General features: G+C 46.9%; 2 protein-coding genes across 9 annotated transcripts in view; both read left to right on the forward strand.

The window, feature by feature from the left end:
• Positions 1-6,991, forward strand: part of ODAD2 (outer dynein arm docking complex subunit 2) — a 95,223-nt gene extending 88,232 nt beyond the window's left edge. For all 6 annotated transcript variants that reach the window (XM_040548355.1, XM_040548359.1, XM_040548354.1 and 3 more), the window contains exon 20: positions 6,169-6,991. In XM_040548355.1, the coding sequence (XP_040404289.1) occupies positions 6,169-6,282 (114 nt within the window). In that variant the 3' untranslated portion in view covers positions 6,283-6,991. The remainder of the gene's footprint in view (positions 1-6,168) is intronic.
• A 16,603-nt stretch (positions 6,992-23,594) lies between these two features.
• Positions 23,595-27,364, forward strand: part of MKX (mohawk homeobox) — a 46,417-nt gene continuing 42,647 nt past the window's right edge. Inside the window, exons 1-3 of one of the 3 annotated variants that reach the window (XM_040548899.1) lie at positions 23,595-23,725; positions 23,906-24,145; positions 25,721-25,880. In XM_040548899.1, the coding sequence (XP_040404833.1) occupies positions 23,964-24,145; positions 25,721-25,880 (342 nt within the window). In that variant the 5' untranslated portion in view covers positions 23,595-23,725; positions 23,906-23,963. The remainder of the gene's footprint in view (positions 23,726-23,905; positions 24,146-25,720; positions 25,881-27,364) is intronic. The other 2 variants (XR_005817321.1, XM_040548900.1) reach the window with 2 other exon arrangements.

The raw sequence follows: 27,364 nt of genomic DNA on the forward strand, positions 1-27,364 counted from the left end.
TCACATGAGGAAAAAAAAAAATTAAGAGAAAACACTGCAGAATTTGCTTGAGCATCTTCTTCTTAGGAGGCTGTGCTTGGTACATGGGGCATCCTTTCACTCCGCTGAAAGAAGAAATCAGGAAATGGGCCTGAATTTTAATTCAGAAACTGATTTAGCTTAACCCTCATTATGCTTTGATTGTAGAGGATGTTTTATTATTTATAATCTAATTTTTTTAAGAAATATTTTCATAGGAATATGTGTAACATAACACTCAAACTAGGTGCTTTAATATTTTCCAGTGTGCAATATGGTGTTGAAAGTTAGCAAAATGCTGCCTGGATCTAGACTGATACTTTCTTGGATAAGCTTCCACCATATGCTTTTATTTAAAGTATTTTTTAGGTTAGGTTTATAAAAAGCATGTGAAAAATGTCTTTTTTGGAAAAGAAGTGTTACGCAATTAGAAAATCACAGTGCTAGAAATTTAGTATCCTTTAGGAAATGTTGCATGTAAAAGAAGTCAGATACTAAATCTAAATTTAACCAAAGAAATGGCAAGTCCTACCACCAACTGGAAATGTTATGTCAATCTACAAGATGTCATCACCAGCACAGCAGATAGAAGCAGCAGTTGTGTTGAAGTAAATGTCTTTAGTTCCAGGAGTTTTAAGCCCTATGTGAACTCTGACTAACTTCCCAGTATAGATATGAATCTTATTGAAGGAGTTAGCCCATATTTCCTTCTGATCAGAAAAAAATCTAATAAAATCTGTTTTACAGGGCAGAAAAACATAAACAAGCAAACAAATGAACGAACAAAAAATAGAAAAAAAGGCATTAAAATTATTTTAATAGTTATTCTTCCATCATTTGCTTTCATATTCACAGGACTCCAGAGTATAGCTTAGGCTGATCTGTATCTGCTTTATATGAGTACAGGAACTTCTGTCCAGCAGTGTTGTTCTACACTGTCCACTGCTTTGGAAAACTCGTAGAAACATCAAGTGACTAACTGCAAACTACTCTTTCTGAAAACACCACTTCCTGTACTTTCTGCTTCCCCCACCTGTGAGATGGGAAGCTGTGAAAGACTGTGTCTAAAGGAAAGTAGCAAATTGAATACTTATGTAATATTGTACCCAGGTCATGGCACTATGGTTCCTTACGAGTTTTTGTCACATTTAGGATTTATTGATGTAAAACTTGTCTGCACTTTTTCTGCATTAAAATCTCCTTGTGCTACTTCTTCTGTAGAAGTGAAAAATTCTGGAAAGACATCTTCATAGAAACGGGAATTAATAGCCCATTTTTATTACTGTCTTACTTATCCAGGGAAACATACCCATTTTGGAAGGACACTTTTACAAGTTGATTTGTTGACTCTTGTGTTATCTTGTTTGAAAAAATGGGGTTTCAATTGGATATTTTGTGACTTTAGAGATACTATCGTAAGGAAGCTGTGCTTTCAACCAGTAGAAGGCAGCATCACTGGTGATGCATAAACGTGCAAGCAAATATTCTGGTTTACCCCCTTACTTCTTACTGTTGCCCTGAAGAACAGTTGTTATGACTTTGGTATGCCAGGGAGCATAAGACGCAGCAATGGGAATTTGCCAAGCATGTCTTCAGAGCAACAGTTCCTCCTCCCAGTCTAGGAAACTACAGCGTGGTCAGCCTTGCATCGGTCTCTGGGGAAATTATGGGAAGAATCCTCCTTGAACACATTTCTGGGCACAGGAAGGAGACACTGACTGGCAACAGTCAACATAGATTGACCAAAGGTAAGGGCTGGAGCACGTCAACAGGAACGTTACAAAATTCAGCCAAGGACAAAGACCAAGTCCTGTGCCTGAGAAGGACTCATACTTACACTTGCACGTGCCCTTGCAGTGATGCTGGCTAATGACTGACTGGTAGTGGAGGAGTTTTACTGAAAAGGGCATGGAGATTTTGGAAGACAGCCTTAGCCAGCAGTGTGTCCTGACAACAAAGAACTGGGCTGTACTAGCAGGAGCACAGTCAGTAGGTTGAGGAAAGTGATTCTTCTTCCTCTTAGTACTCATTACCTCTCACCTGGAACATGGCACCCAGCTGTGGGCCCTTCTGTACAGGAAAGACACGGATAAACTGCTAGTTCAGCAGATTGCCACCAGGATGGTGAAGAGCTAGTGCACTTGTCCTGTGAGAAGAAACTGAGGGAAGTGGTTTTTTCAGCATGGAGAAGAGAGAGCTTCAGGCGGACTTAATAGCAGCCTTCCAGTAATTACAAGGAGGTCAGTCATCAAAAAGATGTGGCAAAGCTTTTCACGGTGATACATGGCTGGGGAATGAGAGGCAACAGGCATAAACTGAAAGAAGAGAGACTGAATATAGGGAAAGCCTTGTCTCTCTGGGGACAAACCCTGCAACAGGTTGCCTAAAGAGGCTGTGCAGTCCGCGACCCCAGAGGTTTTCAAGATCAGGATGAATAAAACCCTGAGCAACCTGGTATAAATCTCAGGGCTGACCCTGCTTTGAGCACAAGCTTGGACGAGAGACCTTGAGACCTCTTCCGTTCAGAGTTACTCTGTGACTGTGCTATGCTAATGCAGCCGCACAGTTGTCTGCTATTTTAAAGCTGGGATAGTAACAGCAAAATCTTCTTAATTGTTCTGGATGTTTAAATGATTTGGCTGTGCACTACTCCTGCTTTTGGAACCCATAAATGCTACATATGCTCTGTACGTTCCCCAAACAGCTTGTATTTGTGCTTATTTGCTGGTATGACGTGCTAACTGTGCAAAAAATTTTGGACTGTTGCCTTAGAATATAGATACCTGCCAACTGAAAATGAAGTCTACATAGTACTGCAAATGCTTTCTCTGTCTATGGAAAGTGCCTCTTATGTGCCAGAAAGAAGCATTTATACCACATGCTTTTTACTGTTTCTCACATCTGTTAACATTTACATGTGTCAGAAAACAATACCTGAACAGTGAAGGAAGGGATACATGAAGTTCAAGGACATTGCATCAAGAAGAAGGACATGTAATATTGCACTTGTGCATTGGAATAAAAAAAAAAAATTAAATATATATTAAAAAAAGCTCTCTTGGACTTGTCAAATACATGCAGTATGTGGATACGATCTGTGGATACTATCTATGCATACATTTCCATAGCTGAATTGGATGACCCAAATTGCCAGTCAATTGAACTGAACCCACAAAAGCATCAAGAAGTGGCAATTAGGAAGCAAGAGAATTATACCTTTGCTGGTGCATATGAAAAGGATAAAATTTTATTTCATTTAAGATAACATTTATATCCAAATCTTTGAAGTTAGATTCCTAAGTTTATAATCGCCTACTTACATAGAAATATTTTGCATTTTTAATAATCTTTGCAGTTGCCCTCTTGTTAACACATGGAATAAATTGACTGGCAAATAGTGCTGTATATCCTCAGTCCCCAGAGACAGCAACTGTATAAGAATGTGTTTCCAGGAATATTTCTTTGAACTTATATTCTGAAAATCCTGAGATGCTGTAGTACAGGATTTTGTATAATGTGGCAATTCTTATGGATGTTGCAACTGGCAAGTGATTGAGGAGAATGAGAAATTAGAGAACAATTGATCCCCCAAACTCAGAAGGAAAAAAAGCAGTTCTATTATCTTTATAAAAATTGCTGTTTGCATTGTTGCATACCATTAATTCTTTAGACATCTGCAAAGGTACCTTGAATCCATGTCCTGTAATGTGTTGTTCTTTGATACCAAACTCTGATTCTCCAACATGTAGCTGCAATAAAAAGCAGAGACAACCCTCCCCCTCCAGTCCCCACCACTGCCGTTGTCATTGCTTAATATTGAGCTCACCATGGAAAGTGACAAAAAAAGTATTTATTTTCCCAAGTCTTCTGAGCCCAGAAGTGGTGGCTAAAAGAATAAATTAATAACCTTGTATTGAGGACTACCTAACATGGAGTCATAACAAAGGCAAAGGTTTATTTTGACTTTTTGCTATATTTCCACTAAACAATACCTCTCCAAAATATTAATTTCATGATGAATGTCTGCTCTCAAGAACTGATAAAAAAATCTCATGTTGAATTTATTATGGAAGTTTGAGTTGCACACTCTACACTGAAAAGCCTTGCACTAGGTTTGTGAAGACGCAGTGAATAATCACATATGGCATATAGTTTCCTTGCTCCCAAATTTGAAACTTATGGCATTACCAAAACCACCGTATGAACGGTATGTGCATACATATTTTTGGTTTTGAGTCAGGGACGTGAAGGATCTATACCAGTTTTCCTCTGTAAGTTACACGAGAAAGTTGTAAGGCACCCAAAGAAGCATTTTAAGTTAATGAGAATTCAGCTGGTGGAAATTAGCAAGGAAGAAAGAACTTCATTCAGGGGTATTTCTTTTAAGGTAGGTGTCTGATAAGACTTGCATTCTGGCCTTCGTGCTTTGTAGGGCAGCTTGATCACTGCACAGAGCCGTGCTGCTTCATCGTGCCACCAGCCCAAGTCAGTGGTGAAATTTCCCCCGACTTCACTGGCTGATGAACCTGGCCAGAGTTTTCCTGCAAATAAAGCACAAGAATATAAACCTTTCTCTTTAATTGTCTTCTTTTCTTATATACTGTCACTGAATACATATATCTCTGGTTTAGCTTTTCAGAAGTGTTCACACCTTAAGAGCTCTTATTTAGCTATTTGGACACAGACAGTTGATTACCCCAATGGAAATTTTGGGAAGAAAAAAATATTTGATGCTTCATTTACATAATACTCTTTTTGACATAATTCAGGCATATTACAGGCATTCTTACAAGGTACATATAAGGGTCAAGGGGTGAAAGGTGACTGGCAAGATGCTTGTTTTGTACATTTGGCTAACACAAATACTTCCTCAAGTATAAAATGCTTTGATCTTTATAAGCAAATGCCATATGTGTGCAGCTGTGGCCCATGCCTCATGATTGCTGGAAGGTTAGAAAAAGGTAGCATATGAATTTAATGTCTGCATTCAATTTATACTTTTATATTTAGCAGTTCATAATTTTATGTAATATTTTAGCTGTATGAAAAATATGCTCTGGAGTTGAGTGATAACAGATTTCTTTGTGGTTTGACATTGTTTGGGTGAACACAGAATCCTAAGTATTGCAGACTGAAAATATAGGTTTTAATTAGAGCTGTCTGAGCTTCGAAATACCTGGACGCACATTAAGCTTGGCAGATTTTCAGAAATGTGAGGATTGTGTGGAGCTGATTTAAGCTAGGCAAGAGTCTTCTGTTTTCCAGCATATATTGCAGTTGCAGTTGCATCACTGACTTGCAACACACTAAGGAAAAGAGATCCAAAACCATTATTAATGATTTTCTGATATATAAAAATGTTTTATCATCAAGGCCTGTGTTATGTCACGCTTGTGTTGAACAGTACCTTACTCCAAGGGAATTTCCACTGAAAAAATTGAATGACTTCCAGAGTAAAGAATCTACTCCACATGACTGAAGAGCTGAATCCGCTCCAAACGTTTGGTGCCTTTGTTGAGCTTTTGTTTTTTCACTTTAACATGCAAATATATAAGAATGGTATGCCCAGATCTGTATCCCTCAAGCAGTTTAACGTGAGTGGTTCGCTGTGACAATAAAGAAACCTATTACAGTCAATGGGACACGGGGGTCCCTTCACATGGATCCAGTTTTATGATCAAGGCCAAAAAAAAAGCAAAAAAAAAAGTGCATGATTTTGTTTATTAAAAATCTTGAGCATGTACAAATATACTAGTATGCCCTCGAGGGAAACCACGATTTCGATTAACACATACGCAATTTCTACTTTCAAGAAAAAAATCCAAGTCAGATCCAATAGGCAGATGTGATAGATAAAATAAATAGAAAATCAGACATGAAATATCAAATTGCAGGTACAAATGTGATAAGATATAAAGTGTTGTGCTCTATGTGTATGTTAATACATATAGGTATACAAAAGTATACATAAATATCTATATATATGGACACATATAATACAATGTTTTTTGTTAATATAATTTTCAATATTTTATTTCTTATATATATGTGAGTAAATGCATCCAATTGTTAAAAATATGATTTGAATACTATTTAAATGATAGCATACTTTTTGTATTTCTTATGCTGTTTTTAATATTATTTTTGTAGCTCCTACTGACTATGGTGGGCTCTACAGATGAAACTCTGCAGGAGGCAGCAGCTGGTTGCATAGCAAACATTCGCAGATTGGCTCTAGCAACAGAAAAAGCGAAGTATGGCTGATGCTTCAACAGCTTTTACCAACACCCTTGTACTGCAATCCAGCTACATCTGAATGAACGATTGCTTCTTCTACCATTGGTATGTCATGGAACAGCTCATTTAAATTAGAATAATTTAATAACAAAAATTCATCTGTGGAAAAGGTATTTGTTTTTACATTGATGATTTGTCACACCTGGGGTTTAGAAAATGCTCACACCTAGTTTTCTGGATCTCTTAGTATTGCATCTTTTAAAAGACTACCAGTTAAGATATGGCTAAGGTGCCTTCTACAATTAATAAGCTTGTATTTGAAATTAGTTGTGGATATAAGTGGTTTTGTGTATCTGTTTGCATTGCAATAAATACATTTTCCATCACTGTGTGTGGGGTCGGGTGGTAATTTAGGAATGTCTTGAACAATTCCTTTGTGCTAAATTTGTCTAATCATCCTGTCATTATGTTTTTGCCTGTTTGATCACTTGCAACTCACAGGAGAGGGCAAAATACAGATACATCAATCTCACATCTGGTGTTATATAAGTACTGCAAACAGCTGTAGCAGTAGACATCGCTCCAAATTTCCTGTTTCCACCAACATGAAACAAAATAGGGCTTAATTTTATAAGTAGCTGGTGAAATGTGTTTTAATTAACATATGTGTTTAAATCAAATTAAAATTTACCATCTGTAAATAAAAGTAGAGTATTATATTTATGTTCACACATTATCTGATTGTTTTTTTTTTTTCCATTTCTAAACTGAGGACAACATTGTATTGAAGTAGTTACTTTATTTTCTGCATAAAATTATATTCAAAATTAGAGCTAATTTCAATAATCATATAATCAGTTGTTGATATTATAGTGGAGAGATCCTCTCTACATAGCATGCTCAACAAATAATACTAACACTTTCTTTGAGAGCAGTAATGTCTTAATTACAGACACAGACATCTGACAAAACTGGAAAACACAAACAAACAAACTACACCAAATGTTCAAATAACTTGTGTTTGTCAAGTACTTGCTTCTGAATGATTTTTTTTACATTACTGAATAATTAACCATTTTCTTGTTTTGGAAGCAGTTTATAATTTTATTATTCCTCTAACTGGCATGGCTACTAAAAGCAACTGATTTTACTTTTAGCAGAAGTTTTAAATGAAAGCATTATGCAAATCCAACTTTCACTTGTGTTTTCTCTAAAGCAGACACAAAGGCTCATTTAAAATGTCATTTTAAAGCCTGATATAGTCCTGAGAAAGGAGGATTACATTGGGCCCTAGAAGGTGTAAATAGTGTCTTTAAGGAAATAAACTACAGGCAGGTGCTGACAGTCTGGAGATCAAAATATGAATCCAGTTAGTATTTTTTGGTAAGTGCAAACACCAACATAGTCATGGGGTTGTCACAAGTTCTGTCAGCAACCCGTGACCAAGCTAATAGTATTTTAGTTATTTTCCAGCTCAGCCCCATAGACATGATACGTTATTTTAAATAAACACATCCATATCATCACACTGATGTCACTGCTGTAGTAGTGTATGCTACATTGCTGTATGCAAAAATACTTTTAAATACTAATTGACAAATTAATTTGGAAGAGGAGAGGCTTGGTGTTATTTATTTATTCATTTATGTTCCTGTGAGAGAAGCTGTAGATATAAACAGCTTGTCACTGTCTTGCTTACAGAAGTACATAAACCGGTGTGTTATTCTTCTTACTGCAGTAGGGGAAAAAAACTCCCTGACAATAATTGTTGTCCTTAACATGACCTCTCAAGGCACTCTTGACTGTTTAACATGGATTTCATATGGAATAAGTTCTAAAGTAAACTTAATTTTATGATACAGGCGTCAGGGCAATAAATGTCGTGTTCCTGACAATTAAATGGCCTCAGCTTGACACTCACACTCATGCTGGTAGCCCCTATGCCTCTGAGCGGTTCATCTGAAGTCTTTATTTTAAGGTCTCAGACAGTTAATCCCAGACTTAAGCCAAATTATTTGTGCTATTTTCTTTTCCTGTGCCATGCCTGAAGTTTTAAAGTTCTATGCAAGGAGAAGAAGTTTTGAAATTGATACAGATCGCCACACAGTCAAAGGATCAGTATTAAAAAGTACATCTTTCTTTGGCTAAAATTCCTGGATTCCACATAATTAATATAAGAAGATTTAGCTGTTGGAAAATGAATAAATGAACCTAGTTTCTGGCTCCCCTAAAGGGAGCAGTACAGCGTGTCCATTTGACAAGCTTCCACTTTCTCCGCAGAGCTGTGTTAAGTTTCACAACACCGCAGCCTCCTGAAAAGGCTGCTCACAAAGCTGGTCCTGGTTCCTGCTCACATCCCCCTCCTGGCAGCGCCCGCCGGCCCATTCAAGCCTTGGCATCAGCTCCAGCAGCCGCGGCCGCCTGGGCCCGGCATTCCCACCATTTATAACCGGGCAGCGGCGAGCTCACGCTCCAGCGCTCCTGTGCCTGACAGGGAAATGCCTCTGTCCCTTTCCCTTTCCACCAGCTGCTGCTTGCCCACGTAAACCTGCAGCCTCCTAGGAAACACGCTTGTGAGGAGTGCTGGAGCTCAATATTGTTTTCAGCGCAATGCAGAGTCTTACTTCAGCAGCAGAAGCGCAGTGACAAAAAGGCAGCCAGCCTCGGTGCCCTTCCTTTGCTGTCGCCTCCTCCCTCCTTGTTTTCTTTCTGTATTGTTGCAGTCTTGTAATAGCTTTTTTCCAGCCCACAGTATATCTGCAGTTACCATCAGCATCATCTCCACGTTACCATCAGCAGAGAGTATCCGTCACCTTTCAAAATTTCGGGAGCCAGCTCCTCCATGATGCAGGGCACCATGCTCCAGCTCACAGCAATAACGCCAGGCCTGCCTTCACCAGCTGCTCACTTTAAGCTTTGTTCCTCATGTTCATTAAAATTTCACAAAATGTAGAGGCCAAGTAAGAAAAGTTGTCAGGAAAGTGTTGTTTTCAGTATGGAAATAGTATAGTTGGTGAGGAGAAAAAAAAAAAAAAAAAGCAAGAGAAGAAATCTTTCACCTTTATGTAATTACTTCTGGAACCTTAAAGGCCCACCAAATCTTTCAGTCTGTGCATCTGTCAGCAGCAAGATAGCTTTTCTTTTACCACTCCATGAGTTCATGATTTATTGCTTGGTGACAGATAACCATTATCAATAAATTAATTGTCACAGGATGTTCAAACTACACATTTAAGTCTGGGATTTATGTTCGTTTCCTCGTAATGTTCATGCTAATGGCAAGTGCATGTGTTTTGACACACCATACTGTCTCCACGTTGTTGGGGAAATACAAACTTCACGGCCTGGGTGCACTGGATCTGCAATATGTTAGGGGCTTTGTTATTCTGCTCCATCACCAAAACCTTTCTTTGGCAAATAAATGAGCTTGAGATTCACAGGGCTGTCCTGAGATGTGAATCACTGACTTGCTTTAGGCTCGCTGATCACTTTGTGTGAAATTGTGCTATCTCTTTCATTCCACGTCACCTAAGACAAGTCAAATGAGCTGCTGACACGGGGATCAGGTGGGAATCGACCCAGGAGGCCAAACTAGATAATATGTTAGTTGAAGAATTTCATCTCTTAATAAATTAAATGGATGTTCCTTAAACATTTCTATGAAAGTAATCTTTGTTTTACACATGACAGCAGAATGACTACAATGGAAACGCGATGTGTTTCTTTAGCAGTGGTGTTCAAGTTTCCGTGCAGAGCTTATTTCCAGAGGCAGAAGCTGCCGGCTCCCCAACTGTAAATTGTGGTTTGCCTCTTCTTTAGCCACTTAAACTTTGCCACACACTGCTCAGGATCCAGAACAACAGAAGGAAGCAATGCTGTATCTTAGCCACTGCTAAATTCAGACAACCTGATCCGTGCTTTGGTGACCTGAAACATGCCAGGACCACAGCATCTGCAGCTGTAGTCCTGCCATGGGAAGTTACATTACACAGTTTCTGAAGGAAATAATTTTACCAATTATTGTTCCCTCCTCTGCTTAAACAGAGATGTTCCTCAGTGCTCAACATTTTGCTGCTTTGGGTATTGAAGCCAGCCAAGAGTCATCCATTTTCATGAATCTTTTCCTTGAGTGCAGTTTTACACTGTAACGTGTGCTTCCCATCGTATTGCCTGGTTATCAGTTCAGTAGTATTTGCTGCTTGCTGGGAAGGATTTCCACGGACAGCATTACCATGGCTTGTGTTTATTCTCTCAAGATGTTTCTGTGCTATCTGCCAGGCACCTTCCAGTTGGCAAGGTCTGCTCTCTTTTCCAGTTGTTGTCATTGGCGAGTTACATGTTTTAACCTAGTCTACAGGGAGCACGGTACCCTTCAGCTTTTTGATCTTTCTTTTATGACAACTGCAATCAATTTTGCTTCAAATACAAATGAAATGTTCGTAAACCCACACAGGGTAGCTTTGGCTTTGGTTACCAAATTATATAACGTGGCCTAACCCTATCACTTTTACATCTCTCCAGCAGCACAAAACCATCTCCACTAATTTCATGTGTTTTTGTCCAACAGTTGGGAATGCTGATGTGGTGACCAGATAGTAGTTGGCCAGTCAAACCCTCAGCATATTGTCACTTTGAGTGTATATTGGACAAGGGCCAGAAGAATGACATTATCCCAATGCTGAACCATGAAACATTAAGTCATGAAGCATAAATTTCCAGGCAACTCCCCATTGTGCCAGGACCCCGAGTGCCTTTAAAGCTTCTTCCCTCCTCGTTAGGTGGGAATCTGCCTAGAAACTTCCAGGGGGCCAAACTGTTGATTAAAATTGTGGTGGTAAATTTTGTCCAGCCATGCTGTGACACCCCTTGCTTCTCCAAGGAGCTTGGCAATCACAGGAGAGCAACTCAGAGCACCTGTGGTCTGGTGGGCGCATCTGGCAGTGGAGTTTTGCTTCAATGGCCAAGCCTTGAACTGCATGTTCTAATGCCCGGATTAAATAACTAGGGATTTGTGTACTGCTTCTGGGAAAAAAAAAAAAAATCTTTAATAAAAATGGTAATTAAAAAGTTACAGATGCTGATAAAATTAAAAACATACGATATGGAATTGAAATGATTTAGTGTTGAAAAATGTTGGTTGATTCAGTAGTAGTTAAACTTTCAAAAAACTTGTCTTGAACAAGCAAATAGTTTTAAGTACTTGGCTATGTGTCTTTTTTTGTAAAAAAAAAAAATAAAAAATGTGAACACAGATCATGTTGCTGGTTCCCTCTACCACAGACTGGTAAAGGCTGTGCTATAAAATTAGTGCAGTAAACCACTCATCTTTCCAGTTGCCGCATTCTCTTCTCCAGTCAACAGCCTTTTGGGGCCTCCTTGGCTCTTCAGCAAAAAGCACCAAGTGCAGTTCTGTTGCTCTAATGAAAAAATAACAACAACGTCTGGGAAGCCATAGAATGATGCAATAACCGTGCTGCTCTGCTTCCTTTAATGTGATGAAGCTTGCATATTTGCCTGGCCCCAGTGTTTCACTCCTGCCAGTATTGTACTGTAAAGAGACTTGGCAGAACACGTTCAAAGACTATTCGTGGTTTTTCACTCAGCATTAAACCTTCCAATGACGGAAGGGTGGGGGAACCCATATTGGGACAAACAGACACTCAAAAAAAAAAAAAAAAAAAGAGGAGAAGGAGACTGGTGGTGGATGGCCAGCGGTTTAGTAAGCCTTGGTTATGGAACTGGGGTTCACTGGGGCCAAGCTCAGTCCCACTGGAGGATGATGCCTTGTTGTAAACAAGTGGGTTTCCTCTGCCCATTTTTCAGGGGGCAACCAGCATAAAGGAAAAGAGCTTCTGATGCACTCAGTGAAGAGACATGTGCTGCTTCACTCTAGCTAAAAGCACACCATCATTCATAACTGCACTCGGTCATGATGGGTGCGATAGCACAGAGGTTCGTGGATGGCCACCTGGCCACCTTTAGTGCTGTGTTTGCCCAGCAATGGGCAAACAGTATGCCCAGAATGGAAAATTCCTTTCCCCGTGGCTTCCAGTCTTGCTCTGCAGACCTTCATTACACTCACTTATGGCTGACTTTCTCAAGTAGGCCATTTGGAACGCAGACTACCTAGCCCTTACCTCCGCATGAGGTTAGGCAGGAAAATACTCACAGTGGAGCTGGAGAAACTCTTGGAGAGAAACACGCCGTGTGCACTTGCAGCTGAGGGACAAAGCACGTTCAGAAGCAGAAGTTATGGTCAGATCGATGCCTCCTTCCAGCCCATTCCACAACTGTCTGTGGTGGGGTGTCATGTAAAAGGAAAAATATTTGGGAAAGCGGACATCTGTGGGCCAGCCTTGGTATGCTTCCCAGAATGTAATGACTAGGTGAATGTTTTTCAGCATAGCAACTAAGGAGCATAGGTGACTGCCAAGCCCTGGATCTGATGTGGCACGAAGAGGTACAAAACAAAGAGGAGTGATTTCTCTGAAGGAACTGAGGCCTAGTTCTTTTCAAACTCAGCATGAAGAAAAGAAAAAAAAACTCCCCCAAACCAGGACTTTCTTCGGTTCCCCCGTGTTGCTTTCCAGATTTTTGCATACCTTTAAGACCCTTCCATTGTGTGGACATGCTCATATTCACCAGTCTTAGAGCTGTACAAGTTCTAGTGTAGATTCATAACTGTCAACATTTCTAAATCAACACAGTTACTGAGAGCTATGTTATGATTTTAATTCCAGTGGCAATTAATGATATCTAATTACTGCTTAATCCATTCTGAATGCTGTAGAAATGTGTAATAGAAAATACTTTAATTTTTGCTAGAAGTGAATTTGAATCATGTCTCCTCTCCTACCTGATTATCACAGCCATACCCACCACCCCAAAGAACTAAATCACATTTCATCTTTAAGAGTAAAATCCCCTGTACTCTACCATGTGCAACCTTGCTCTGGGAGATGGGCAACACAGGCTCAAGCACCCTGCAGCACCCTCAGACCTTCTGCAAGCCCCAGAGTCTCCATCAGAGAAAGCCAACCTAAGAGAGGACCCCTGTAGCCTAGAAACAGCTATTCCATATCATGAGCAACCATTACAACCAGGACAAAATGCAGATGTGGTGCTGGGGCCTCAGAAAGTTCTGGCCAAAATGCTGAACTGCAGAAGCAGCTTTATGGCTGTGAGGCATCTCTCTGCAAGCTGCAGTAAGCCTCTGCGTCCCTGAGAGGGCTGAGATTCAGCACAGAGCTTCTCCACCATGTTTCCCAGTGCTGCGGGCCCTAAGATTGGCAAATACAAGCATGTCCATGCAGTGGAAGTGTCTCAAAAATAGACAAAAATCTGAAAAGCAACACGTGGGGACTGAAGAGCTCCAGCACTGGAGATCTGTGGGCATCCCATGGCATGGTGAATAGCCTGGGCCATGGCTTCCACTGTGCGTCCTGCAGGGCGTGCGCTGGGCACAGAGAGGCTTGTGTTTTCATAGCAGTCCTAAGTGGCAGCTTAGAAGGGCTGACCAAAGAAAACCCTGCAAAACCCAGCAGCATGAAACAATAAAACTGTCTAAGAATGTAATCCAATGAGAAAGTTAGTAATTGTTAGAAGTTCACAAGATTTACATTTCTAAAACTAAACAGTCCAACAAATTAAGAAGATTGTGTTGATACAATCAACTGGTAGCAGTTTTACAAAGCAGTGAGAATGTGGAGGGAACTCAGCTGCAAAAGGTGGCTGCCACCTGCAGGCACTCCTTCAAGGTTTTAATCAACAAAGTTTGTGGAGAAATACATGAAACCTCAGCCTCAGTTCTCACTTCACTTGGGCAGGTAACATTTCACGTTGGCCGAGCGTGATCTGGGCAAACATGTCCTGACTGACTGCAATCCAGATGATGGTGCAAGCCAACAGGGGCTGCAGGCTGCCACTGGGAAGGGCCCGATGGCCAAGGATGTGCTGCAAGCTCAGCCCACCATGAGCAGGGACAGGTCCCTTGGGCAGCTCCAGGTGGTAGGTAACAACATGGAAATCCGAAGATGGATGTAAAGAGATCCATCATCTACCACTGTCATGCTGCTCCCCTTTCCATAAGGGCTTGAAAGTCCATGGCAATACCAATTACTCTCCTCACTCTACTATGAGAAGGGAGCTCCAAAAGTGCTTACAGAATTTTTTCTCGCAGTGGGAATCCCGACACAGCCTGTGAGTCAGGTGCCCTCCTTGCGTCCCAGCATTCACTGACCTTCAAGGGGATGCACCTCAGGAGGGCATCCCACCAGTCCATCTGCGTCCTGCTGCAGCAAGGCTTTGCCATTTCCCATCCCTGCCAAGCAACAGAAAGCACAAGAGGACTTGCAGAATGAAAACAGACACTTAACTCCAGGGGCTGCTTTGCCTCCAGCTCTGAATAGCTCCTTCTGTCTCAGCCTGATAACTGGGCAGTCTCCCGAATCCTTCTCAGATGGCTGCTATCCTGCAGATCCCAGCAGAAGCGGTACGCAAGAAAGCTTACAAAGGGCTTGATATCTCCCCAAGCAGTCTCGGTCTCTGACAGATTAGCAATGCAAACAAATGAAGGCTTCCTGGAACTAGCCAGAGACTTTTGGCAAACCCATGTGTTTGTGACTGCTACCTTCATTGGAGACGATTGACACGATTGTGTCCTTTCCAAGGATTTTGAGCATTTCTGCACTATCAGCCACCTGGTTCCAGAGCTGGGGAGTCCATCCAAGGGAGGACAGAAGCATGATGACTGCTTGAAGCAGCTCCATGGGTAAGAACCTTAAAAAGCTGGATCTTTTGTTTAAGAAATCATATTCCTTGGCCAGTTTGTAAATGTTCATTGAAAACTATCTAGTGCTGCTGCCAAACAGAATTACCTTAACTGGGACCTTATGGCTCAATCCATGGAGAGTCTCCCACATAAACATAGGCATGAAGTGGAGTGCCTTTTTTGGGGGCAGAGAGCCCTCCAACCAGGTGCTGGCATCATCGTCACAGCCTTTTACAGGACAGTGGCTGCGATAACATTGAAAAACATCTCACGGTTGAGTTCACTGATCTACAGAAGGCCCAGCAGCTGTTGAGGGTGCCTTCCTCAAGGGCTCCACCTTCTTCAATAAAAGCAGCAATGTCACTTGTGCACTGCAAATGACCGTCTGCTCCTCCCCAGATATCTGCATCCCGATCCACAGAGGGAGATTTGGGGCCCTGGAGGATGGTCAACAGATGTCCTGCTTCTGCAGGCAAAAGTGGTCAAGCAAGCACTTGAGGAAGAGCCTTAAGTCCCACAGAAAAAAAACCCTCTCACCTGTCCTTTTCTGCTGCACATCTCCATTTAAGTCCCACCAGAAAATGGGGAGTGTGTCAAGAATGGGGTCTCCTCAGACCACTGGGTGTGAAACCGCAAAGTCTGCCCAGTCTCGGGTGGTTTAGGTGGTTTTAACACAGATATTGTCTGGAGAAAGATGATTAAAAGCCTCTACTGGGCTTTGGCCACCCCTAAAGGCCAAAGGCCATCACTTGATCTGAGATCCTGGGATTCATATCCCAAGGCTAGATCCATAAACCCCAAACTAGATCCCATAAGCAGCCTGGCAGTCTGCAGCTTGCCAGAGACTTATTTTCAAGCTTTGGTTCACCCACCTCGAGAAAGGTGCTGATACTTCATCTGTCCTCAGAAAGAGTCATTTCCTCATGAAGAGGAAACATATACAAACAGAGCCTTAAAACATGCTGGGCTGCACTTTGCTTCAACCTGACGGAGAAGGTGGAGTCCAAAAAGGCTCAGATGCCCTTGGCTGTGCCCTGGGGAGCACCCGTGACAAAGTCTTTGGAAAGCCTCACTCCAAGCATCTCTCCCCTTGCAGAGCAGACACAACCCTGGCTGATACACATGGAGATCTTCAGGGCAGAGGGGCTGAGCTGCAATTTGGGCACAGCACGCGTTTAGGCTGTCATTTTGGGAAGAGTCGGGAGCGCCTCATGTTACTGCCGTGGGTACCGCTACGGGACAGGGCAGGTACAGCCCACGGGGCTGCCCCAGCTCCTGCAGGGCTGCTTGTATGGGGCACGTCTCACCTAGGAGGAGCACACACATGCACATATATATGCACATGCACACGTGCACATGCACACGTGCATGCACACGCACACACACACACACACACACGGAGCAGCAGCAGCAGGCTGCGACCCCGCATCCTGCTCGCACTCACCGCCGGTATTTACCCTGGCAGCGAGGCAGGTAACTCTATCCACTTCTGCTACTTTGTGGAAATGCTCTGAGGTGACTGGCACCTAAATTCGTTGACAGCTTTGAAGGAAACAATTTAATTGTGCAAACCTGAGGCTGATTCTATCCTTATGCCCCGGGGCACTGAATCATCACCCAGGCACCTGAGGGCAGTGTCTGTCCCAGCGCAGCAAGCACTTGCTGCATGCCTATATCACACCAACGAGGAGCACTTGCAGAGCCAGTGGGGTAGCCAGTGGGACAGCCAACATTCATGCATACAATCAAATAATGTGCAATTTAGGTCAGAGCACTCTGTCATATTCTTGGCGTGTGTTTAAAAAAAAAAAAAAAAAAGAAAAGAAAACCCACAAATCACATTTAACCTAGCAGGATGATTTATTAAGAAAAAACCCTGATGAATATTTGAAGTACTGAAAGAGTTGAAATAGTCTGAATAGAATAAAAATTGACACAAATTTTTACCACAATGCAAAAGGAACTTGAACTATTCTAATAGGAGTTTGCTTTAATGCTCATGCATGTCTTCACATCCTGCTTTTGGCAATGGCCAGGAAAGAACTACCGAAATACTGTGAGAAAAGCTGTTCTCATGTTATTTCTGGCCCTGCTGTAATGCGTGAAATCAGGACATCTCATGAGAGAGACTGATATTCAAGATTTTCAGTCTATTTTTCAGACAAAAAAAAGAAGTCTGCATATGTATCTAAACTTCTGGTTTTAGTCATGGCTAGATCTCAAAGCAACAAGAAAAGTATCCCCGAGGTCACAAGTCAAACAGTCGCATTACGGTTGAAAAGATAATAGTTACATTCAAATAACTTGGAGGGAAAAAAAACTACAAAGGCAATATTCACTTGACATGCTAGGGCGGACAACACCTCCTTCTCCCTTGAGGCCATTGAGGGATTTCTGAAGATTATTCCTAGTGCGGACAGGGGCTGTGATTAAGCCTCGAAGACCCCAGCGAGTGTCCCAGGACTGGCACCATGTATGCGTGGGGCTGCGCCCTATCTGAAAGCCATTCCTGATAAACACCTTCAGGATCCAGAGGAGCGTGGGGCTCGATGAACTATATGGTTTCTGGTGCCCCTGCCAGCTCTGAATAAATACGCTGTGTGTGGAGCCAAGGTCTTGCAGAATTATTTCCTGAAAACTACTTTAGAACCAGAAGGAATTAATGAAGATGTGCCAGCTATTTCCTTTGCTGGCTCGCCTGCCTCAGCCTCACCAATAATAAATATTAACGGTTTGTACGCGAGTTACACTGCTGCACCGAACATTTTGCGCCCTGCAGGACCCATTTACCCTGTACATAAACAGGAAAAAGCAGAACACGGGCTTGTTGCCTCTCTGTGGGTACCGACTTTAGAGGCTGGCGAGAGCTACCAAAGCCAAACTGCTTTCTGAATCGCTGGCTGCAGCCTCGGCTAGAACAGCATTTGTGCATTTTAAAACTCTTCACAGAGCTTTAAATTCAGTTCTACCAACAGAAGATAACACAACTATCTGCACTGGTTAAACAGATTTATAGGATCAGCCTGACTTTTTAATCTGCTTGAATAAACATTTGTTTTTATTATTACTGGAAAACGCTAAGAAACCATCTAAGGCATCAGAGATTTATGAATGATCAATTATATGAAAGCTACAGCAACTAGGGAGACATTTTTATGTGACTGCAAGTAATAAGGAAGGAAATTTTCAAACTCAGGCCAAAAACATTAATTGCAAAGCATCTTTACAAAATCTTTCTGCAACCTTATTTTGTCCTCAGACTTCCTCAGGCTTCCTCTGCAGGAAACCAACCCGCTGCTGGGGGACTCCGAGCAGAGCCGAAGGGAGCGAGATCCCAGCACCCTGGAGGTACAAGCGCCTGCAGCTGCCCCCCTACAGAAACCGGTGCGTTACCTTAGGGGTTTCCCTTCAAGACACAAAACCCCCTCGATTACGTCCACGTTGCCCTGCAGCTCTGCCAGTCCCCTCTCAGACCCGACACCCACCCAGCTGCTTCCAGGCAGAACATCATCGAAGTCCTGCCTGAACTGAGCAAGGTTTTAGGCAGTGAAAGCAGCCAAGAGGCTGAGGATGTTTCGGAGCTTTTTATGCAGCGACTGGAGGGCCATCAAACTGAAGCGTGTTATGACTCCGTCTCTTTGTTTAAAATCCTGAAAGTCAGAACGAATTGTGCATGCTCTCTGTCTTGTCTCCGGAAAGCGCCTCAGATTTGGGGTTGAAAGGGAATACAGCCTGGGCTGACACGTCGGGAGCCGCTGCCCCGCGCGGAGCTTTGTCAGCGCGAAGCAAAGAGGAAACGTCTCTGCTAGTATTATTAACATGTCAGTAGCACTGATAGATTCCAACTGAGATCAAGCCCTCTTGTATTCGCTCTGTGCCAAAAAACAGAGGAGGAAGCAGGGAAAGGAGAGGAAGTGTTATTATTCCCACATTGCAGCTGCAGAATAGAGGCATGGAGATTGTGAAATCCTGGAGGTCACTCAGAAACGCGTGTGGCTTGAGGGGGAAACGGGGTCCCCGCCTCGCCATCATCACTTCCATCCCGTTAACCACGCTCACAACTCCTCGGCATCACTGGCTGGGCTCACATTTTTGGTTATCTGGGGATGCTCAAGTGTCGTGGGGGCTGGCTCCAGTGCCCGCGTACATCCCTGCATCCCTACAAGGTGCTGAGCTCCCTCTGCTCACAAGCACCTCCTTGTGCTGCTGTCGGCATGCCCAGGGCTTGAGCAAGAGTTCCTCATGGTTTGAGCCAGATGATTATTTAAAATGGTGGATTGACCTCTGTATCTGTGATGCTGAAGAATATTGGTGGAAAAAAAAATACCTGACTTCATAGCTTGTGAGACGGGAAAACAGGAATAAATTGTACAGAATTCAATAACACAGTGTGCGATGTTTATTTTTGCACAGGTGGCTGAAGAAAAATTGTAATTATTACTATTATTGTTATCAACTATTCAATGTTTATCCTTAAATTTTCAAAGCAGATAGGAAATTTCTGCATTGTGACCTGTAGCCTTTAATGTTAAATCCAAACAAATCCACACTCATTTTTCAAGTGTAGAGCAGACATCATCTATTTGAGACACTACATTAAATTCAACTGAGTCATTCTCTGACCAGTAAAAGCAGCAAAGAAGTGAATTGCCTCGGCGAAAATGAAATGCAGATTTTAAAACTCAGTTAAAAGGAACGTGGTTAGGAAAAGAAAAAATATATATGACAGCAAGTTACCAATATTGTGTATGTTGCTATATCACATATAATGAAGAAAATCACTCTTTGGGGGGATGAATTTCACCTCCTGTTTTGTTGTTTTTCTGACTGTTTTGTGGGGTCCAGCTAGAAGTCAAAAGAGCTGGGTTCTGGTCCTTGCATGGAGATGCTGCTATGTTTTTGTTTATTCATTCTCCAGATAAAACACACAAAGAAGATGCAGAACAGAACGGAGCCCTCTACCCTCCTAGATGAAGCAACGCTTATGGGCTGGGTTTTTATTTTTGGGGGTCTGTGCCTTGTCTGGGGCTTTTTGCTGACACAAACCCCAGAGCTTTTTCCCGAGTTTGGATGTCCTTTTTGGCCCTGGGGTTTAACAGATTTATCTGGCCACAGCAGCACCAGCACAGCTGGCTTTGGGCTGGTCACACAATGCCTGTGTGTTTTCTTCCTGCACACAGGTTCCCATTTCACCAAGCCCTCCTACCAACTTCTCCAAACCAAACACCCATACAGGATTAAAATAAACCCATGTTTTATCTTTCAGGCACTCCTTCAGGTGCTGCAGAAAACCAAATCTCATTTCTCCACAGCTTTGTGCATGCGAGCAGGCCTGTGTTAGGTGGTGACTTCACAGCCTGCCTTTGCTTTCTAGTAGGCCAACCCAATTACCTCCCCCACAGATGTCCTATGACGGACGGTGACCCCACTGCTGTATGTTCTCCTAGGCAAGGTGTCCAAAGGGGAAGGTCTTTCTTCCTTCCTTAGGAATACGGTAACAAAACCCCACTGTTACAAGATTTGGCTTCTTCCCTGCTTGATGTCCTCCTGGTGCTTTGGGGGCTGACAGAGCCTGGGGCTGGGGCTCTGGGGGGCCTGGAGGCCAGCCCCTGGAGGTTCAGCTTGCTTTGGTGAGTGAGTTGTCTGCATCTGCCTCTGGCTCAGCTGCTTCCCGGGATGGCAACAGGCCTCTCTCCCTGCGAGGGTGGATAGCGTGCAGTGTAGATAAGCCCTCATTTTGCATAATGTTAAACAACTCCTCACCCACACGACTTCTCAGACCCTTCGACACACGGTTACTGAGCCACCCGGCGCGCCACACGCGGCGTACCAGGGACACGGGGAAATTCTTTGAATTTCAAACATATATGTTTACCGTGAAGGAATCCGCAGCTGGAGGGGGTTGCTGTGAGAACGCAGCGCCGAGGAAATACTTGCCGAAAGCATTTAGAAAACAACCGTGAAGTCATGGACAAAAGCAGCCCCTCCGCTGGCTGCAGCGGGGATGGCACCGGGGAGCTCCACCGCCCGCAGCCTCGGGAGCAAATCCTCCTCTCAGCCTGACAGCGCCGTTGATTTTTTTCCTGGCTCCTCCGTGAGACAGCTCAGACCCCAGAGCACCACTTCTAGGCTCTTTCTGCACGATATCCCTTGGAAAGGTGCCTCGCTGCCGCTTTCTGGCATGCCAGCCCAGCCTGCCGCCTGCCTCAGGCTGGGCACAGGGGCTGGCTTTGCCAGGAGCAGCACGGAGCTCCTCGCACCCCAATCCTGGCAGGTGCCCCAGACCCCTCTGTCCCCCAAACCCAGCCCCACTTTGGGGTATGGAGGACCCCCGGTGCTCCCCATCAGTCCTCGGGGAGCCGGCCGCGGGCTGCAGCGTGCGGCCAGCAGCCATTGACTTACTTTTCCGTGCGTGGCGGGGTAAGTAACCTTAATTAAAACCATGAAGCCCGCAGTTTGTATCACATTTGCGATGTTAAACAAGCTCTGGAAATAGAAACCCTGTTTTCATTTAAGCTTTTCAACTGTGATCTAAGTAATAAAATATGGAGGGGGCGGGCGCGTGTGAGATTTACATGTGATGATTTGGGAGATCTCGCTGCTTTAGAGGCTTGTAAGGCGCCGTGGTGCCAACTGCTCCTGCTGCTGCCTCGCCGTGCTTGGCAGCACCTACCCCGCGCAGGCTTTTGGTTTTTTCCAGAGCCGCTTTCCAAATGCTGATTCCTGCCCTCGGCTCTTGCTGCTGCTGCGATTTATTCTGGGTGCGGGCGGGGACGTGCCAGGCCCTCAGCAACCTGCTGCCCTGGCTGCCCACTCCTCGAGGACAGCCAGGTGCCTCGCGCCCCCGCTCCGCGTGGGAGCTCCAGCAGGGGACACACCGGGGGGGAATTTCTTTAACTGAACAGTTCCCGTATAGGAAACCCCTTTGCTGCCTTGGCACTGGGGAGAATTAGGAGAAAGGGGTCCCTCCATCTGTGCTGCCCCCAGCCTGATGGGGCATGCTGCGGGCAGACCCTGCTCACACACTGTGTGTGTGGGGAGGCGGCTGTGGTTTTTTTTTTTCTTTTTCTTTTTTCTGCAGGACAGACATCTACACCCAGAGGTGTCCAGAGAGAAGTGGAAAGGAGCATCTTGCCACCGAGGTTCTTCCCTCCCTGTTCCTCCCGAGCCACCACACAGGCAGTGGGCATCCCTCCTGCCACAGCAGGCAGGCAGGAGCAGGGAGGAAAGGGAAGATAACGGGGCAAGGACTGGCGTGGGGCTGCAGGTGGCTGATATCACCTTCCCATTTCACTGGCCAGAGCTCTCGGGAGCTCGGTGTCGATGAAGCCTCTCACTTTCTCAGTCCTCTCTCGCTGTAAAGTAATTATAACAAACCTTCCCAGGTCAGAAACGGTTCAGCCGGGCACAGCAATAACCAGAGCGGTGTGGTTTGCAGCAAGCAGCTAGGCACTTCAGCACAGACCAGGAGGCATTCGTGTACCCGTGTCCCCGTTTGTCCCCCCAGGCTGTTCCCGAGCGCTCCGACCAGGGCACCCACTGCGTGGGGGGGCTTTGCCCTAAAGTCCCGTGCGCTCCTGCAGTCCCTGCCACCCTGTTTTCATCCCTTCCCTTGGCTGTGGACCCGGCAGCCGGGTGATTTTTCGACGGGGCGTCCCCAGCACGTCGCTTTTCCCGGCTTCCCTGTCGGTGAAAGGCTGTGGGGTCGGGGCCGGCGACCCCCGTGCCGGCCTGCCCCTTTCCTCCGAGGACCCCTTCCAAGACACGCGGGGCTGCGTGACGTCATGGCAGTGACGTCATGCGGCCGTGACGTCACGCTCCCTCCCGAAAGCCGGTGCCCGGCATCGGCAGCGTCTGAATGGCATCCTTGGGAGCACTGCCCGGGGCCAGCTTTTTCGGGTTTCTGCGCACGGGAACCGACACGTTAAGGCCGCCGGGGGGTGCGGGGGGTGCGGGGGGCGTGGGGAGGAGCGGGGGGGGCCGCGGCACACCCGTGGGAGCGGGCCGGGGGCGCACGCAGGGCCAGCATCGCCTCCCGGCGGGGGCGCGCCGAGGATGCTACAGGGAGCGGGGCGCCGCCCGGCTCGGGCTGTAAGCCTTGTAAAGGGTGGGGGGGACACAAAAGGAGGGGGGAAAAGGAGGTGGGGGGGATATTTCCTGGTGCGGTCTTATTAAATACCGGCGTTAATGAGCTGCGCGGGGCTGCGACAGCCGCCGCGCCCGCTGTGCCCCGACGGGGTCCCTGCTGCTGGTAGCGGGACCCCCCCGTGTCCTCCGCCGCCCCCCCCGGGCTCCCAGCGCCCCGCCACTCACCGCCCCCCGACGGTGGGGCCCGTGCCCTTCCCGGGGCTGTCGGGGCGCCCTGGCCGGCGGTGTCCCCCCCCCAAAAAACCTCCCCCCTCGGGAGGGGAGCGGCGGTCCCGACGATGTGAGTGGCTCTGCGCGGAGGCTGCGCCTCCGGGCGCCGGCTCTGCGCATTTGGTGGTCGTTAAAAACAATTTGTTTCCCTCCCCGTTTGGGGAGGGGGGAAGAAGAAAATCATTCCGGGGGAGGGGAGGGGAAGGGAAAGGGAAAAAAAAAAAAAAAGGAGGGAGAGAGAGAGAGAGAGAGAGAGAGAGGGAAGCACCAAACCCAACAGAGAAGCCGCGCTCCCAACTATTGCGACACGGAGCGAGGAGCGCGGCGGAGGCCGGCGGCGAGGTGCGAGGGGGAGCGGGCCGGGGGTTTTGGGGGTTTGGGGGGGCTTGGGGGCGGGCAGGGTTTGCGGGCAGCCCCCCGGAGGTGGGCAGGCGGCTGCCGGTGCCTCGGCGCTGCCCCCCCGGCGGGCTGCTGTCGGCGCTCGGTCGCGGCTGCCCGGTGACCGCCGCCGCCTGCCCGCAGCGCACAGCGCGCCCCCGCACCTCGGAGCCGGCGGCGGCCCCCAGCCCCCCCCCCCACCATGAACACCATCGTCTTCAGCAAGCTGAGCGGCCAGGTGCTCTTCGAGGAGGACGCCAAGGAGCGGGAGCGGGGCGGCCGGCCCTACGTGGGGGTGGTGGAGGGCCCGCACCACGCCGAGGTGCTGCTCCCCGACAGCCCGTCCATCAAGGAGAGCCTCAGCCTGCGCAACCGGCGGACGGGGTATGTGTGTGTGTGGTGTGTGGTGTGTGTGTGTGTGTCCGTGCCCGGCGCTCGGCTCCGCTTTAGGACCGCGAGGCGGTCCCTAGGAGGGCTCCCCGCGCCCCAAAGCCGTTCTCCCCGCGACTCGCATCCCGCTGATGCCGATACCGGGCGGTGCAGACGCGTCCCGACTGGGGGCATCTCGCCGCACAGAGCTCCTGTCTGAGGGCATTTGGCCTCCCTCCTTCCCGCTGGCTCGGGCAAAACCAGAACGGGGGCACCGCGTTTATTCTCCTATTTATTCACACCCCGCAAGCAGACGCGCGGGGCTCCCCTTTGGCGAAAGCGGCCCGGGTGAGACCCGCGGGGCTGGACGGGACGGGACGGGACGGGACGGGAGCGGGAGAGCCCCGGCAGCCGCTTCGGGGCCGGCCGCGACCCCCGCACTTGTTCCGCGGTGTCCGCAGCGCCCGGAGCCGGGCTGGGGCTGTGCGCGCACTGCGCTCCCCTCGCCGCCCACCGCGGCGATGCTGGGAACGGGTTTGTGCAAAAGGCACCTGAGGCTGAGCCGCCTGCGGCTGTTTTTTTTTTTTTTTTCCTCTTTTTTCCCTTTTTTTTTTTTTTTTCCCGGTAGTTGTTGTTGTGGAACAGGTGAAAGGGGAGGTGATGGCAGGACCCGGTAGCTCCGGCGTGCCGCCGACCGTAGCTCGGAGGATTGCACCGGCACCGAGCAACCCGGGGCAGCTTTGGAAATTAAAGTCCGAGGAGACGCGGAACGCGAAAAAAAATCCCGAGGAGCTATTTTTACTCCGCGTTTCCACCTTAACGATTGCATCAGCTCATACTTTCAGCGGCGCGGCTGCTCGGTAGCACGCAGATTGTGTTTCATCGAAATGTTATTACCAGCCCATCGCGGCGGAATTGGGTTTCCGAGGGAGCCCTGGGCGAGGCAGCGCCCGCGGCCGCCCGGCTCGGCCCGGCACGGCCCGGCACGGCTCAGCACGGCCCCGCGGCGCCCCCTGCCGCCGCCCGGCTTTGCCTCCTGGTCCCCCGGCTTTGCTCGCTTCTCATTTTCAACCTTTTTTCTTTAAAAAACAAACAAACAAACAAAAAAACCACCACCAAAACACATTTTTCCTTTTTATTTTTTTTCCCTATCGGTAGCTGAGCTCCTTTTTTTCCCCCTTTCAACCTTTTTGTCCCGATAGGGGCCGTTGCGAATTTGGGAAGGTTCCTTCCGGAGGAGCGCTCCTCGCCCCGGGGCTGAGCAGAGATGGGGCGCCGGGGTCGCGGCACTTTGCTCGGCCCGTGGGCTGCTTCCCCCCGGGGACATCCCCCCAAGGAAAACCCCTCTGCAAACAGACCAAAAACATGCCGGGCAGCCCCCGAGCACCGGAGGCATCGCGCCCCGAGGCTGAGCCCCCCGCACTCCCCGGAGCATCCTCGCTCCCCGCGCACCCCGACGGGCAGGGATCGGACACCCTTGGCTCGGGGCGCCCCGGGGCTGGGGCCACCCCCCGGGACAGGGCACCGGTGAAGCTGGGGGGGCTCAGGGTGCCCGGCACCCACCTCCTGAGCGCCCCTTCTCGGCGGCAGGGCTCGGCAGAGCGGTGGCAAGGTGCGGCACAAGCGGCAGGCGCTGCAGGACATGGCGCGGCCGCTCAAGCAGTGGCTCTACAAGCACCGCGACAACCCCTACCCCACCAAGACCGAGAAGATCCTGCTGGCCCTCGGCTCCCAGATGACCCTGGTGCAGGTAAGGGAACCCCCCCGTGCCGCCCCGACGGCCCCGCGGACGGGAGGGATGGGGAACGCGGCCCCCCCAAGGCGGGCAGGGGTCTGGTGCCCACTGTCCTTTCACCTGCCCGGTGCCGCAGGGGACACCTCTGCCAGTGCCACCTGCGTGGGAAGGAGCTGGGAGGCAGCAGCGAGGCCGGGTGGCCCGGGCGCATCCTCCCCCTGCTCGCCCCAGGGCTCCCCCTCCGTGCCCCCAGCGGGATTTCCCATGACTGAGCCTTCCTGGCTCGGGAAGGGCTGAAGACAGGCAGCTAAACACGGGGGTCTTCCCTCCTTCCCTGCTGGAAGATGCCTGCATCCTGCAGCCTCATTCATAAGCACGGCAGAAATATTTTATCTTCATTTAAAAAACCTTCAGATCGGAAAAAAAAAAAAAAAAAAACAACAAAAAAACAGTAATGGGAGATTTCAGCACAAAACAGGGCTTGTTCAGGAAGTTGTAGGGAGCTACTCGTTTCCCTTCTGAAAGTAGGCTAGAACGGAAACAGCTATATTGCTCTGATAATGAGCATCACCTGCTCCGCAGTATCAGTGCTGCCGCACACGCTGCACTCAGTGCTCACGTAGCGGCCGTGCTCCAGAGACCTGCAGCAATGGTCATCACACGGCGTAGCTGGGCATGGGGAGCACTTGTTTCCCTCGCAGGCACAGCCCCCCTGAAATGACTGGCAGTCGTGGTGCAGTAAGAGGTATAAAAGAGGCTGCAAATGTTTATAAATCGTACTTCGTTTCCTTTGCCATCTGGCACTCTATTGAAATGCGTGGTTAAATGCTATCAGTTGCTGAGTGATGCTATCTCAGGTCTGGATGCTGCAAAGATTTATGCATCATGAGTAGTCTGATTTCCTTGCCGGGAGCTACTACTGGGTGCATGAAAGGAAGCACGTTTGCAGGATGGGTCCTTGGTGCTCTGCCTAACACAGCATGTGTCACTTTGCAAGGGACGTGAACATACCAAAATGACACGAAGTATTAGAAAAAGAAGGTGGAAATCTAGAATTATTATTCTGAGTGCTCCTTCAGAAAAGGCAGTGCTATGAACTTTGCTTCTAGTAGCGTTGGCAAAATGGGAACGTTTTATGCTTCCGTACCTCATTGTGGAACTATTACACTAGCAAAAACATTATCGCTTTGACAAAAATAATATTAATGTCTCAGAAAATGCCAATTATAACTGGAAGACACTGTTAAAATAACTTCTCTCGCTTTTTAAAAATATACATGAAAGGTTTGCTCAGACTTTTAAAAATATGATTGCATAAACACCGTCCATTCAATGCCGCAATTCAATCTGAGTAGCTCATTGGACTATGGCTTTTAGAATATTCCCATATTTTCACATGAGATTTAAAACATACATCCAGAATACATGTCTGGAGAATCTCACGTTAATGACATATTGAAGAGTTCTTCTCCTTTTAAAAATGCCACAGAATGAACATA

Source organism: Cygnus olor, chromosome 2 (genome assembly GCF_009769625.2).
Source record: "Cygnus olor isolate bCygOlo1 chromosome 2, bCygOlo1.pri.v2, whole genome shotgun sequence".
NCBI classification, from domain to species: Eukaryota; Metazoa; Chordata; class Aves; order Anseriformes; family Anatidae; genus Cygnus; species Cygnus olor.